Source organism: Jatropha curcas, chromosome 3 (assembly GCF_041381405.1).
Source record: "Jatropha curcas cultivar XTBG-Jc1 chromosome 3, XTBG_Jcur_1.0, whole genome shotgun sequence".
NCBI classification, from domain to species: Eukaryota; Viridiplantae; Streptophyta; class Magnoliopsida; order Malpighiales; family Euphorbiaceae; genus Jatropha; species Jatropha curcas.
This window is the reverse complement of record NC_143153.1, coordinates 3,436,055-3,452,214: the sequence shown is the minus strand read 5'-3', so window position 1 is coordinate 3,452,214 and position 16,160 is coordinate 3,436,055. Positions and strand designations below refer to the sequence as shown.

The 16,160-nt window shown below is 31.9% G+C and overlaps 2 protein-coding genes across 3 annotated transcripts; both read right to left on the bottom strand.

The window, feature by feature from the left end:
• Positions 1 to 342: 342 nt before the first annotated feature.
• On the bottom strand, positions 343 to 8,523 carry EMB1974 (NHL domain-containing protein). Of its 2 annotated transcripts, XM_012229734.4 has the most exons (17): positions 8,299 to 8,523; positions 8,045 to 8,174; positions 7,844 to 7,938; positions 7,525 to 7,669; positions 7,276 to 7,414; positions 6,469 to 6,562; positions 5,536 to 5,670; positions 5,081 to 5,181; positions 4,788 to 4,901; positions 4,118 to 4,344; positions 3,487 to 3,545; positions 3,210 to 3,395; positions 3,000 to 3,123; positions 2,720 to 2,775; positions 1,727 to 1,866; positions 1,399 to 1,563; positions 343 to 1,044 (listed from the first exon to the last, which is right to left on the bottom strand). In XM_012229734.4, exons 1-17 carry the CDS (start codon positions 8,357 to 8,359, stop codon positions 739 to 741), a joined length of 2,277 nt encoding a protein of 758 aa, XP_012085124.1. In that variant the 5' UTR covers positions 8,360 to 8,523; the 3' UTR covers positions 343 to 738. The 2 variants fall into 2 exon arrangements, with proteins under 2 accessions (XP_012085124.1, XP_012085125.1); XM_012229735.4 differs by lacking the exon at positions 8,299 to 8,523 and having other exon boundaries at positions 7,844 to 7,948; positions 8,045 to 8,173.
• A 4,644-nt stretch (positions 8,524 to 13,167) lies between these two features.
• CLE41 (CLAVATA3/ESR-RELATED 41) lies at positions 13,168 to 14,132 on the bottom strand. Its single transcript, XM_089718727.1, has one exon. The coding sequence runs from the start codon at positions 14,008 to 14,010 to the stop codon at positions 13,597 to 13,599; it is 414 nt and encodes a 137-aa protein (XP_089574853.1). The 5' UTR covers positions 14,011 to 14,132; the 3' UTR covers positions 13,168 to 13,596.
• Positions 14,133 to 16,160: the final 2,028 nt, after the last annotated feature.

The following is a 16,160-nucleotide window of genomic DNA, read 5'->3' as shown; positions in this document are numbered from 1 at the left end:
CTGTACATTAATGGATAATACTCTGTTTAGACGAGTAAACAACTGTATAGATATGTATTATCCGTACCAACGACATGCATCCCTCGACGTGCAGAGAAGCAGAAGCAGTAAAGTAATATAAAACAATAACTCTCGAATCCTAATGCATGCATGCTTTTGTGAAGATGATTTGAGCAATCTTTGAAACTTTTTCTAACTGGGCAATCGAAAACTTAATTAACCTCAAAGAAAGAATTACTCATAAAATTATTTTTGTTTATATAGTACATTAAAATAAAAAATAATATATTCACTGTAAAATCTTAAAAATATATATATAAATCATACTTCATAATAAATACATTATTGAAAGGAACTGAAGAAGAATTTTCTTCCAAAAATACTTTACCCTTCTTATTCTTTTTTAAATACAACAATAACATTAACTATAGTTACCCTTTTCTATTCTGACATTAACAAGGCTAAAAAGCAAAAAGAGCAAGTATCTCATATAATCAGGCACATGAACACAAATAATTTCCTATTGAATATCTATTGAAGTGTATAACCTGGAAAAGTCATTAGAAACCCCGTCTATCCATTTCTATTTTGGATTATCCATCTTCGGAGGTCTGATATCGAATCGAAAACAGGATTGGCAATGGAGGTGCATTCAGCTTCTTACCTTCACTCTGGCTTCTTCTCCAAGAGCCAAATGGCAAACACATCAAAATCAGTGTAGTTGTAAACTAGCGGTAATTATGTTTCAAGTGTTACATTGACTTCGATTGAGGAATTGGTTAAGATGATATCTTTTCCATTATCAGATTTTGGGTGATCAAGACAATCCAACTTGATCCTCACATGTAATGGTTTCATAAGAATGAGGTCCTTCAAATCAGCATTTGATTTTAACAAGAGTTGAATGCATGAATCTCTTCCAATTCCTCCTCTTTTCTCCGGGTTCAGAATATCAGCTATCCTTGCTGCATCCTTCTTCTGACTGTCTTCTTGTAAATCAGGGTTTCTTCTAAGTTTTAGATATAATGCAGCATATATAATAACCTGTTATATGAATAAAATAAAACAAACAGATATTAGTACTAGTTTTGAACTGTGAGCCTGCTCAGAAATCAGGTTGAATCCACATTCCAGTTACTGATTGCAGCACTTCGAAACAATCTTGCTTTTCTCACTATTATTTCTGTTCAATAGAGAAGCGAGTCCACTGTAAAAGATAACTCCCTAATTATGGGATGAACTTCCCCTTTATTATTGCTATTATTTTCTTTCTATTATTATTACCTAAAAGCACTTATTTACACCCAAATTAGGCAAGGTCCAACAGACACCTAAACAGAAAGAAAGAAGAAATAAGCATAATATCTAACAAGCAAAGAGTACAAATAACACGCATACCTCACTTGTTCCAGGACTTGTATTGACAGAACAATCAATGTGAACTCTACAATCTTCAGATTTAATTTCTGAAGTTGTGTTACTGCTTTCAACAATCATCTCTGGTTCAGGAGATGAAAAGGCCAGATTATCCAAATCATCATACCACTGTTGGGCAACACCAACCTGCAAAGATGCACCCACAAAATGGAGTAATCAGGCACTAGGAAAAAATTTAACTTACCAGACCAAATGAAAAATCATCAGCATCAAAAAGAAAGTGACAAGTGAAAAGGCAAAAAAAAAAAAAAAAAAAAAAAAAAAAAAAAAAAAAAAAAGACTTGAAAACCTTCTCTGAGGACCCTGCTACATCCTGTATTCCTAAAATTGCAGCCCCTCTTGCCTGGCGCCATATGCATCCTTCTTGTAACGGTTCAACAAGCTCAAAATCCACAGGGATTTCTACATTTAACTGTATGTTAATCCTACCTGTCATAAACACACCATCACTGAAATTCAACAAGTAATTTTTTGTAAAATCACATCTTACATAATCTCCAATAAACTTGGGACATGAAAAGTTAATGTTGTTGGCATACAAGCCCTTGTCTGCAACTGCATTTGTGTGTGTGCGTGTGTATCTTGTTCTCTCAATTGGAATGGGAGGATATAGATTGCTGTATGTACCAAATTACAGATTCGTTCAAGGACTAAATGCAGCCCAAAAATATTATTCTAAGAAAAAGGCAACTAGTTCACCAGGAAGTATAGTCTTACAACAAATCAGAAACTCGTTTCAGTATTTGATGTGCAGAAATTTGCAATAATGAAAGGTAAAATAACTAAGGGAAAAATATAATTGGATTACCAATAAATTCGATTTTCATTGACATTATGATAAATATCTTGCAGGAAATAAAATTGAACCTTTCAAGCAATTAGCTTTCCTAATACTATTGATATTGTTGGAAAAGTTCCCGTGTTATCCATAAATTTGATGATTCTTACATGCAATGCAAATTCAACAAAACTTCAATAGAGACTTAACAAGGTGTGTAAACATATGCATGCAGGTTAAGGTTTTTACTCAGGATGATATTTTCATTAAAAGTCAATCTACCATGTAACCTTGGATCTTCATCATCAAGCTCATAAGAGAAATATTGTGTTTGAGAAAGCATAAATAAAATTTCCATTATAAAGATAAAAAAACAGAACTCAGTCCAACGCATTTCCCTAGACTTTTAGGTTAACAACTGAAGTTTGTTACGGCAAAATATAGCAATAAAATGTCTTTTCACACCAGAAATACAGAAACCAACTACTGTCAACAATAATATACCTGGCAGCATGCTAAAACGTTGGACATGATCAGGACATCCTCTACGGGGTGAAACCCTATCAAACCAGAGAAAATTTATCAAAAGCAGTAGGAGAGGTTCACTGTGAAACAATTTTACATGCAAATGCCATATGCCAGGGGAAAAAAGGAGAGAGAAAGGAAAAGCATTCACATGATACACCTACATTGTTTGAAAGGAAATAAGTTTGGAGAAAGTCACCCTCCCAAAGTAATTCAGAAGCTTGCACAAAACTCAGTTTTAAAGAGTATACTGACTTACTCAGGATAAACATTCTCCAATCGAAACGATGGCCAATATGGAAATCCAAGGATCCCAAAATTTGAAAACTGGAAGATTGAATGGACTCTGGAATCGCTATTTAGTTTCAGCACTCTCTGTGCAACTTCAATGAAATGTTGCAATATAAATGTGTAATAACCCAAAAAAACAATAGATAAACATAAGAAAACAGATTAATGTGTTAAGTACCTGTGTCACAGACAACTATGTAATTTTCAAAAGTTGTTATAGATGATAAAAGACTAGCAAACGGAAGACCCTCTGGAGAAAAATTGGCATCAATCTGCAGTTTTAGCCAATCACTTGGCATTTGTTTCAAGAGTGATACTTTCTCCATGATCAACTGCCCACAAGTCTCCAAAATCTTTGAAAATCCTTTCCAATATTTAAATGAGCAAATATCAGATGTACATATTGACTGACAAATCAATAGAGCTAAGAAAGATATGGTAAACTAATTTCAAACCTTTGATAGATTCTTTTATTTCTCCTGAAGCCATATCCATGATCCACAGGGTTTCAAAGCTGCAAACGAAAACAAATAAACCTTGTATCATAGGTTCCTAAATGAAACCAGGAAAGATTAAATATGAAGGTCACAAGTAGGAGGCCTTAATAATTGGACTTAGTTAAATGGAGATGAATTAATATAAAAGCATTATTTGCAGAAGGCAACCTACAGTAAGGACAGCTGGCCTTGGCTAATTGAAGGACTTGAAGAATTAGGATGGTCTTTGTCAAACAAAACTAAACTTTTCATGTATGATCAAGAGGCAATGTCATTCCTCATTTCTAAAAAGCATCCGATGTCAGTGTACTCTTTGAAGACATTGATATTTCACTACAAAGAATTAGCTTTATTTTGGTTATTGGTTGCAATAATCTTTAGATCAAGTTAACTTGAAAGATTTATTACTCAAAATTCACACTGTTGTTGTAACCTAAAATGAAATGATGTAAACATAGGAATTTCAAGCATATTAACAATTGTCATTGAATATTATAGATTGCAATGCTTTACTACTGTATAAAAACGGAAATAGCAAGCATAGTGCCTTCTTATCATAAAAAATTAGAAACAAGGAATCATCCTTTACCTGCGGTTGATGATAAAGAAACTATCATCTGCTGACTTCAAAAGATGCCATGGAAACACCCGCAATTGGGAATCAAATTCTTTGGAGTTTGAATCAATGTTGCTTGAAAAACCCATTTTATTCATAATCCAAGTCCATATACTACTATCTTTTTTACTGACGCTACAAGTGGGATAAAGAGTCTCTAAGACCCGCCTCTCCATATCAGCTCGTCTGATGGCTTGGTTCTTAGGAATAGCAATCAATAAAGGAAAATAATAAGTCACAAAACAATGTTGAAGTAGAAAGATTAAATGCCAAGTACTTCTTTGAAGAGGATGCCCACAAAATAAAAGCAAATTCAAATTTGTTTTTAAAGCAATTGCTTCATCTGCAACAAATCAGTGACATTAATATCAGAGAAATTTAAGGTCCATAAGCATTAGTGGAGAGAAGTAATATAACTGTAACTCGCACTATTCCCATTATTATTCTATTGAAATCATCACTTATGAAGATAGCTGGTTCAGCAGATTAATTCAAAAGTTTCATCATACTAATTGCTATAGACTTTGATCTAAGAATGTTCAGCAAAACACTTGACAGTATCCGAATTGAAACATCAAATCTAAGAAACCCATAAATTTCATAATGTTGTAAATCACCCATTCAAAAGCTTCTGGATGAATACCTCTGAATCTACAATGTACAGACAATCTTCAGCATCATGATAAAAGGAAGCTGCAGGACGCAGTAGCTTGGCAGACTCAAATTCACCATCTTCAAAACCTGGGCAAGAACCAATCTGACATATAAAAAACGTAAGTCTAAATCTACGCTTTCATTTCATCTTATATGCTCATCTTTTAGCGTTGCAATTGCATGCACTTAATAAGGATAATAAAAAAGCAAAGCAAATAGGTCATATGAGAAAATCATAGAAAATTCAATGAGTGATAGCCATTGAAGCCTTAAAATACATACACAGTCCATAATCTTCCCATTTCTATCAAATATGATAATCCGATGATGATTGCTGTCAGATACAAATAGGCGATCACCACTTTCATCTGCAGAGATGCAACCTGTGGAAGAAAACAGATGGCTATACAATATTGGATTACTTTAGCACACAACATAAAGTCAAATAAATTACATATGAGCTGATCACAGTGGTGGGACTAATTATTAAACCTATAACATCTTGTAAATAGTTATTCAGTTAGGTTTTTGATGACAAAATTTTTAAGCATTTGACTTAAAAGGCTTGGTGCAGCTCTCTTCTCTCAATCTTTCTTTCATCTGCTGGATTTTAAGATATCATGCATCAGATGAAAGAAGCAGCAGTAGCAAGTTAGCAACTGAATTGCATGATACCCTAAAAAAGAGATACAACTACAAGGTAAGACAACAACAGGCCATGCAAAAGAAGCCTCTACCTGGAAAGTAGAGGAGTAAGTTTTGCAGAGAAGAGGACAACTCTGGTTCCTTAATGACCTCAGCTTGCTTCACCCAAGTTCTTTTCAAGTTGCGACTGAGATTCCCATTCTGTTGAACTTGTAACTCCTCAATGCCTGCAAAGGCATCAAGTGAGAAATTAAACATATATATATATATGCAAGTATGTGTAAGTGTGTTTGCATAAAAATTGTGCATATGATGTTTACATGCAGACCTATAGATACCAAAGTTCATCAAGTTGTAGTCAGATCCAAACAAAATTCATAGAAAAAGCATTCAAACCAAACACATAAAAAGATAATAATGAACAAAGAAGAGGAAAATGGTTAGACAATTGATAATAACATTGAAAAGGAAAGACAGTGAATAGATATTCCGCTTAAACTCCAATCCGAGTCACAGGGAATGGAATGGAGAGGAAAAGACAAAGATTCTGGCACGACATAAAAAGTACAGAAAAAAGAGGTGGAGCAGCTAGCTCAACTTAGACTTAACATTTACTTTCAAGCTTCCTATTATTTTATGCTACATCCACAACTGCTTACAAACTTATCCAAATTCAACATATTAAGCTTCAAAAGTTCTTTACCTTAATAAAAATGAACCAAAAATACAGCCTGCGAGAAATAAAACCTTGAGCTAATAACTTGAAGAACACTCAATTGATCCTTGCAGCAAATTAATTCTTAAATACAAGAACTCAAAATACTTGCTTGGCAGGTAATTTGCATAATCTCAAGTTCTTTGAATTGTAAGATGGTGATAGGCAAAGCATTAAGGTTAGTTGAAATGCGGAATTCACATAAGAAACGTTCCATGTATGATAAAAATTCCTCACCTGTAAGCATAAAAATATGATGTTGCACAAGAGAATTCTTTCCATGTCAGGTAGAAAAAACACAAGCACATACCTTTACTAACCATTCCAAGATCCAAATCCTTCTCATGATAAATAACAGGATTCATAAAATCTCTAAACAAAATGCAGCATGCCTTGTTTTCCATCTAAATACATGAAGAAGCAATGAGTTAGCCATACCACAAACAATTGTGAAAATTTAAGAAACAGTAATATCAACAAAAAAACTCAACTAGCAATTTTCAAATAAATTAATAAATAAACAAACAAATGAAGGCTTACGAAATAATTGCAATTGAAAATAGGAAAGGTAACCACGTGTATGAATCCAAAATACTTTTGACTTATCTTACATATGCCACATGCATAATGAAATGAGTCGATTATATGAATCCTTTCATGCAATTCCTCTCTATTTAAAGTAAAGTTTACTTTTAATCAGTAAATATTTACATACCTTTGAGAAATTTCTTATTTGTCAACATGATAACCACAAACACCTTCCAATTAGCCATTTATCATGTGCATTACACATGTTGCTTTTATGATAAGCACACATATATTTATGCATTCAATTTTCTCACAAAATTGATATACTTGTACAATCCAAATACAGGAAATTTAAATTCATCCCCCAGCATAATTTTTAATCATTAATTTATTAAAATTAAATGTAGGTATTGCAGGAAAAATCTACAGCACTTGATATTAAATTTACTAAAGCATATTTTTTGTATATGTATTCTTGTTTGTCATCTTGAAAAAGTATAAATATAAGATAGCGAAAAAAAATAAATGAAAAATGAAAAAAAAAAAAAGCACAAACGCACTATGTATATTGGGGATTATGAATATACACCTCTAAAAAGTTCTTGCTTGACAATAAGATGGGAAATGTAATGTACTCCTTCATTATCAATTCAACAAGGTTAGCTTGATCAGCAGCAGAGCCAATCGAAGCTCCACAATGCAAACCCATAATGCAAAGCTGTGGATATCTAACATGGCAAAAAATAAAATAACGTCCTCAGAGTGAATCATCTGGCAAACCAGACTCATCGAATAAAAAAATTACAAAAAAAATATCACATATTTGGCATTTTCTTACTTCTGATGAAGTGACTTGATTTTTTCAAGAATACCAGCTATTGCAGAATTCCCAAGGAACTGTCCAGCAAGGACCAAAAAGGTTCCATCTTTCTTGAAATAACCGTTATCTCCTTCGACCTTATTTAACCAGCAATGATCGGGGCCTATACAAGTCATTTAAAAAATTCAATAAGAATCCATTTAAATTGCTGCTAGAATATGCAATTTATACTTGTCTACTACTCTCCAATTTGATTTTTCCTCTGGCTTAGAAAAAATATAAAACATATTTAAAAAGTCTAGTATAAAGAATAACTAGTTTTAAAAAAAGAAAAAACCTTGAATCTTATCAAATGTGGATTGGATGAAGAACAATATATCATCCACTGGAGAAGGAGTAGACTCATTTGACACTTGTGACATTGTTGGGTACCTGAAAGTAACTGCCATTGATAAGTTAGGAACTGCCCAGAAAAAGGGGGGGAAAACCTAACTGAATTCAAAAGGCATTAAAGAAAAAATAAGACACAACAGATTACCTTTGCGAATGAAATGCTTTGTCTATAATCCCCATGTAACTGAGTTTAGTATCAAGTGAGTAAGGCACAGGGATTAAAGAGCAAGCTGAAAAGAAGTTAACGGCTTCTCTAGATTGCAGTAAGTAATTACCTACAAAAGAAAACAACGAAAATTATGCAGAATATTTAGAAACTACGATGAAGGCTGATAATCGATTGCAAAATTAAAAAAAAAAAAGAAAAAGAATAGAATAAATAAAATTTTTGAGACTGACCTGAGAAAATGCGAGGCAACCGCCATGAAATTTGTTTCAAGCGCCGATGTCTGAGAAACATTTTCTAGGAAAATTTCTGTTTAGTTGGAGTTAGACGAAAATGGGTATAAGCATAGGCGGGATATTTTCTTTTCCCGTGTAGGGTTTAAGCCGCCGGGTTCCTGAATCAAACGGCGTGTTTCACTGTCCGGGTTTGCTACCAGCAAAATTTGATCTAACCGTAGGATTATAAATGACGGAAGAGGTTGGATTCGATAAATCCTTCACTCCAATTTATTCATTAAACTTATCGAAATTAACTACTGTTAAACTCGTTTAATAAATAAATCAAGTTGAAAATTAATTTATTATCTCACTGACCAATTTTATAAATCAAAGTTAATTAAACCTATAAAAAAACAATCTTTTATTTAGGATTTTCAATTTTGACAAGTCGAGCTCAAATCGATTAAAACTCGACTCGATTTAACTTGTTTACAACTCTAGTCTGTAGTTGGACATTGGATTGGGTCGATCGGTCCGCCTCTCGATGTGCACTTGTAGTCTCATCCGTTGTGCGGGCTGTGGCTTAACTTGGTGTGACGATGATTCTCTATCTCAGCCAATTGAGTTCCAAATATCTGGTATAAAAAAATATAAAAAAAGCAAAGAGCTTTTCACAATTTTTTTATTATACAAGCAAAGATTTACCTCCATGAAAAGGATGATTCATTCGAATCAACATGAGAGTCCAACTGCATTGTATTGCTATAATCTATTTTGTATATTTGAAATAGGTTGACCTCCTTACTTCTCTCATGGTACAATCCTTTTATCGCTGAGCCCATTTCTCCTCGGTCCATAAAGACAAAATAAAATGTAAAATGTAGAACTGATGACAACAGTTCATCACGGAAGAAAGAACTCATTGAGCCGTCATCGTTCATCGGGTTCACTGCGGCTTAGTGAACGTTAACGGGGCTCAAATGAGTGTGAACATGCCAAATCGATGGACCCCAACAAATACGCATTTTTCACCGGCGCTTCATGGTGCAGGTTGTGGCTGCCTCGTTTAGATTAATATTAAAAGATGACCATTTGAAATTATATTAAATCACATTTTTGTCAATATATACAAGTATTTAGCCTTTCAAAATACTTTAAAAAATATTTAACTCTTGAAAATTGAAATTATATTTTCATTGAAAAACTAAATAATATAATAAAATTAAATTTTATAAATTAAAAAGTGGAAAAAAAGAGACAAAATTATGATGATGATAAATTTTGAAAAACTACATAATTATTTACTCAAATATTACTCCCTCCATCGTTTGCTTGTTATTTTTTTTATGTTTCAAAATATTTGTAAGGTTTCTAAATTTAGAGAATGTAAATAATTATTTTTTCTATAATAACATTTATGATTGTTCATTAAATAAATGACTTTTATTACTATCTTAACGAGTGAATAGTAAAAAAAGACAAAATAACTTTTATTGACTAAATTCTTAATATGCGTATTTTGTCAAACCATACAAACAAAATCAGACGGAAATATAATGTTATAATATTTTTATAGCGTTACATTGGCTTATAAAAATCTGAAAAAAAAAAAAGGAATTAGAATTAAATTAATGGATTAGATTTAACACCAAATGAGTTTTTTTTTTTTTTTTTGCCCTTTTCAATTATAGATATTTATTTATTACTATTGCTGATTTCATTGGGCCCAAATGGGTCTACGACCCACTTCTTCTAAGAGAGCCACGAACAAGAAAACCAATCTGGCCCAATCTATGGAGCATCATATTAATTGTCGTAATACGGTCTCTAAATTATCTAGAATGTACCTCTTTCTGTGGTGACTTGCTTCTTTGTACGTGATGGAGACCGGAATTGTAATCTGATTCTTTTTCTTCATGTATAAAACTTTCTATATAAGAGGGTTCATTATTCGTTTTTCACAAAATTAAATTACGATACATCCGTGATGCTTCATTTATCTTCTGTGCCGATTATTTTATAATTCGTCTTGACAATCTGAATAATATTCGATTGCAGTGAAGGAAGTTCATCTGTTACATTAATGAAGGGGATGTCATTAATTTTCATCTTGGCTATATAAGTAAACAAAGAATTAAAATTAGTTAGTGCTAAAAAGCCATAATTATGTTTTCAAGTTCTAGGCTTGTTAAAAATATTTGAATTTAAAAGCATATTGTACGGTAGCCTAAAAATAAAAAGAAAGATCAATGATGAATTTACACTGTAACTATGAACTAGGCTATATAATCATTATATGACTCTTATTTGGATTTACTTAACCTACACTACTTTATTGTCTATCGTTATCCAAATTATACACACTAATGCTTTTGCTTTATTGATTAGACAACAACACAAACACACACTAAATGCAGGAAATTTGATGAATCCCTATGTTTTATAAATACGAAAACGGAAAAAAATGTGAAAACTTTAATGTTAATGGAAACTGATATAAAAAATGACATTTAAAATATAATTTTATATAAAAAATAATATTTTATGTAGAAAAATAGACACACAAAAACATTTTTGAAACACGAAAATGCCTGTGGTTAAAAGTTTACGTGCATCATAAATAAAACCATATTATTAGTTGGTGTGCTCCAGCAAAGACATTGACATGACTTAGCATAGATAGGAGATAATACCCATTTAATTATTTCAAAACCTCCTCTATATATATGTCTTATAGGTAACTGCTTCATAGCTTTGCTCACCTCTTATTGCTTCCATTATTCAATACATAGCTGGATGTAAATTAAACCCTTAAGGCTATAGCTATATACATCAGGATTTTAGGTTCTCATGGTAATTGAGTACTCTTAGTTGTTGTTGTTTCAATTCTTTCCTATATATGCGCTCTAGCTAGCAAGCATCGCATCTTCCTTCTCCCATATGATATCCTAACTTTTATTTCTTTTTTCATGTTCAACAGAAAAAGTATGGTTAGTGAAGTTATGTATTTATAGAGAATACAAATTCTTTTCCCACAAATGTGAGTTGGTTCGAGCGAAAGGGGCTCGGTCACATTAGGCAAGCGAAAGATTCGATCCAGATCATATGTATAGAGAAAATTCACTTGCAAAAGGTTCATGCTTTAATGTATAACAATATCTTGAGGAAATTAGTCATCACTTTTCCGGCGGCGGATATTCTGAAGCAATTTTGAAAAAAAAAAAAAAAAAAATCATGTTTCCAAGCTTGAGTTGGGAGGTGCATTTTTTCATGGTTTATGCTCACATTTGAAAAAAAAAAGATGTAAAAGGGTTGCAAATTCAAAATAAGCAAAAAGAAGGGTTTAAACCAAATATACTTCTCCAATTATGACATATGACACAATTTTGGATAAATTGATTGAAACTGCCAAGCATATTCTCTCTTTCTCTGTTTTCAAGTTTTTGGTAGGCATTTTTGCTGCCGTACACTACTATTGTCATGCGACAACTAAGAGAATAAAAAAATATCATGCACCTTATCCCTCGAAAATATATATATTGAATTAATTGAATTAAATCAGTTCTATTCGGTTTATTTTTAATTTTGATTCATTTTAGCTTTCTTTCAATTTCTTTTCTTATTTTTAGATTTTTTTTATTTAGAAAATCGAACTAAACCAAAAGGAAAAATTCAATTTTTTTCCTATTAAAATTAAAAAAACCAAATATTTAAAAAATAATCGAGATGAGTCAGTTCAGTATAATTTGTTATTTACTTTATTGATCAAAATTCAACTATAAAGAAAGCATCTTTTTCCTGTCTCGAAGAGAACTGGATTCTTTAATTTCAGGGTAAAAACTGGTCGGAATGTTAAAGCTGGTGATTCCTGATATAGTACAACAGGCATTCATTCAAACTTGAAAAACTCTTTTCTTTTAAAATATAATACACTTAATTATATTATAAATAAATTATTATATTTGGTCAAAAATCACCCATTAAACGCAATTATATGCAAGAATTCCACTTTTTAGCACCATAATTTGCGGTTGAAAATGGAAAAAAAAGCCTTACGTCTCTCAAATCTCTGGATAAAATAACCTGACAAATTGAAGTCAAAAGGTTATGGCTTCACTGCACCAACAAAAAAGAAAAAAAAAATTATATAAATAAATTTTCTTTCTTCTTTTGAAAAAGGAAACACCATCATAAACATATGATTGGTGGCAAGCAACCTTATATTATTATTACAAAATCATGGGCTGTGATGGGTTGTATTATATTTGGCATCTCAGCTTTTCTTGGATGATGTGTTTGAGAAGACAAAAGAAAAGTCCAAATAAAAGTTCAAAAAGAAATTCCATAATAATATAATTTCTCGCAGGCAAAACAAAATCACCTGAGTCTCTTCTTTTTACTCGCTTGCTCATTGTGTTACAGATCTGACACTGCTGTGTCTCTAACAGATTCTGTAATTTCTTCTTTCTTTATCTGCCTTTACTTTGCCTCGTCACCTTTGAGAGCCTATTCCAATGAAAATTTTATAGGAAACCCATGCAACTACCCCTTCTCTTCTTTTCTTTCTTTCCTTTTTTTTTTTTTTCTGAATTTTCAAATATTTTTATTATGATATATATATATATATATATTAAAAAAGCAAGCTATTTAACCCTTCAAGGAGAATATTTCTATTAACAGTTTCTGAAGTTTCAATTCAAAGATCTTAGAAAATTCAACTTCAGAATTGAAACACCCTTCAAGAAAGAAGAACAAAAATTCAAAAAGGACTCTCTAAATTTCAAGATTTTGGCACCGACTAGCATTATTATGTATATGCAAACCAAATCAAAATACGGCTGGCCGTTTAAGGTTAATCTATTATTTCTTCAAATACCAACAATATATAACCATACCATCACCATGCATCTATCTATATATATTAAAAATAAATAAATACATATATAACAACTATATCAAAATAGAATGTCTCTCTTGCTATACATTTCTAGTAAGAAAAAGGAACCCTTTCTTCCCCACCTTAATACAAAAACAAGAAAAAAAATAACAAAAAAAAAAAAAAAAAAAAGTGATTAAGGCTATAAGGATATTGATGATGATGACATAACAGCAAACTTAACAAACTCTCACTTAGGACAAAGTAGTATTAATTGATATAAACTAAAACTATATAACGATAATAAACAGGACAAATTTTGTAATAAATTCACCGTTACAATTCCTCTTCCCGTCGTCTTCTTCAATAATATTTCTGGTGCAGCCTTAAATTCTCCATTTTTTTCCATGAAACGTAATTATTATAATTATGACGAATTACCTGTTTGATATAGGGTTTGGTCCACTAGGAACTTCATGAGCCTCTGCGCCGAAGTTGAAGTTCTTCGATTTTGATGGAAACGAAGAAGATGCACGTGGCTTTTGCGTTTGAGTCACGTGCAAATTGTTCATGGTAGTAGTAGAAGCAGCAGCAGTAGCAGAGGTTGATGATGATTCTGAGTTTTCTTGCTGCAAGAGAAGTCTTTTAATGGAAATTGGTGAGGAAGAAGATGGGTTTAAGGGCTTGATAGGGTTAGTAACGAGAAGAAAAAGAGAAATAAAGAAAATTAGGGTAAAGAAGAGAAGGAAATGTGATGTTCTAATGGTAGTTGTTTGAGGAATTGTTGGTGTTGCCATGCAAATAGAAAAAAGAAACCACCCCCCAAGAGCCCACAAGGGTTCAATATCCATTAACCAGCTGATAGCTCCAAGGCTAATTAGAAGAGAGAAAGAGAGAGAAAGGAAGAGAAGCTTCAGCAAAAGTGATTGGAAAGGAGGTTTGAAATTCGATACACATTTGAAGAACAAAAGAACCAACTTAGAATACAAGTATATATATCAAATGTGCTCCAATGTCTTTGTTCATTTACCAACTTGCCCTTTTGATATACATAGGATATCAAATTCTTTGTATTTAGTTTATAGCCCTAGCTAGGTTTAGAAGGAATTAATAGTGATTATTTGTTTAAGATCACTTATAAGGGTTAATTCAATTGTTCCTCTTTTATCGATTTAGCCTGACGAGTGTACCTTAATTTTATGGATATAACCCTTAATCTTTTTTTCTTGGAAAATTTTATTGGATAATAATAAAATACAATTTATTGAAGAAGGGTGTTATAGTAATATTTGAGGAGAAACACTAATGCATGATATAGGGATGGGGCCAAATTGCAAATGAAATAGCAATAAAGAATCTTGAAAGGTAAAGACAATGGCACCAAATAGAAAGAAAGAGAAGTGAGGTGGTGGCCTTTTCATGCTTGGCTGGCTCCCCAAGAAATCTTTCTTTGACTTGTTGAGCCCTAAGTAAGGAAAAAAAATATTATTATCATCTTATTCTTTTTTTTTTTTTTTTTTTTTTACCAAGAATTGTGAAGCAATTAATTTCTCCAAAGTTAAAAAAAAAAAAAAATGTGAATTGGGCTCCACACCCCCTTTTTGGCGCGTGCATTAACTCTCAAATCATAAATATTTAATAAGATATTGTCTATAAATTGATCTTGTGTAAATTTGATAGAACTTGATTTGGAGATGTGCATAGGGCAATTATATATGTGGCTTCTTGATTTGATAGAACTCGCAAGGGACATTTGCAGAAGGAATTCAATTATTGCGAAATAATAATATCTGCATGAATTGATATTACAACACTATACTGTGTTTTTTTTTTTTTTTTTTTCATTTTTTTGAAAATAAAACCTGACCCAGATTAACTCCTCTCATTTTGTCACTTTAATGCTGGATGGATGGATGGATGGATGGAGGAGTAATTATATATTTAATCTTGCAGGATGGATATATGAATATTAGAAAATTTACTTCATCTCAGGAGCATTAAATTCAAGAAATTAAGAATAGAAATAGTATATATTATTATTTTTGATAACTACTACAGGATTTACAAGATTTAATAATCTAGTAATAAAAGATAATTAAAGAACAATATATCATGAAGAAGATGTTGAAAGAAAGTGACAAGAAAAGAAGGTGGGTCTAAGTGAAATGAAAAAGCATATGTATATATAGTAAATGTTTTATGGGAAAAAAAAAAAAAAAAAAAAGAGAAAAGACATAAGAAAAGCAAAGGATCGTATTCTCTTTTAAAATATAAACACACTGTTGCTTCTCTCATAGTGAAAGGCCAAATTAAACATGTAAATGTGTCTCCCATGATGGGTAATGCATGGGTCAGAGTCCCCACTGTACCTCGGTAATATATCATATAATATACATACATTTTTTAGGACAGGAAGATGGTACGTTAAGGCCAATATTGTAATTTCCAACTTCACAAATTACTAACAAGGGGTTCACGATTGGTTGAAGTGATCAGCAACTTCAATTCCCCTAAGAGTAAAAATATAAATTTGATTTTTTAAAAATGCACTTTACCAGGAGAGAAAAAAAAAAAAAAATTTGTGTGCAGGATATAGCCGTGCACAAGAAGGAGAGGGACAAGTTGGACGAAGGTGATATGGTCCAAAAAGAAAATTTTGGTTCATTGTATGTATTGACTTCCAGCTTATAGTAATGCATGCTTATAATTGGAGTGTGGCCATGAAAAATAATGTAAGAGATAATAGTGCAACTGGTCGGGCATGAGTTTGTAAACTGTCAAAATTTCAAAAGTTGGAGGAGTTTCATGTAAAGTTTATTATTATTTTTTTTTACATAATTTATATATAGGCTCATAATTTGATTTATTAACAAATCTAAAATTAGAGTATATACAATTGAGACGAAATTAAATTTTAAAAAGTGATGTTTAAAGTGAGTTTTTTAGAGTTGATACTGTTGAGTTCTATGTACCGAGTTAATTCGCTCTAATGAATTTAAAA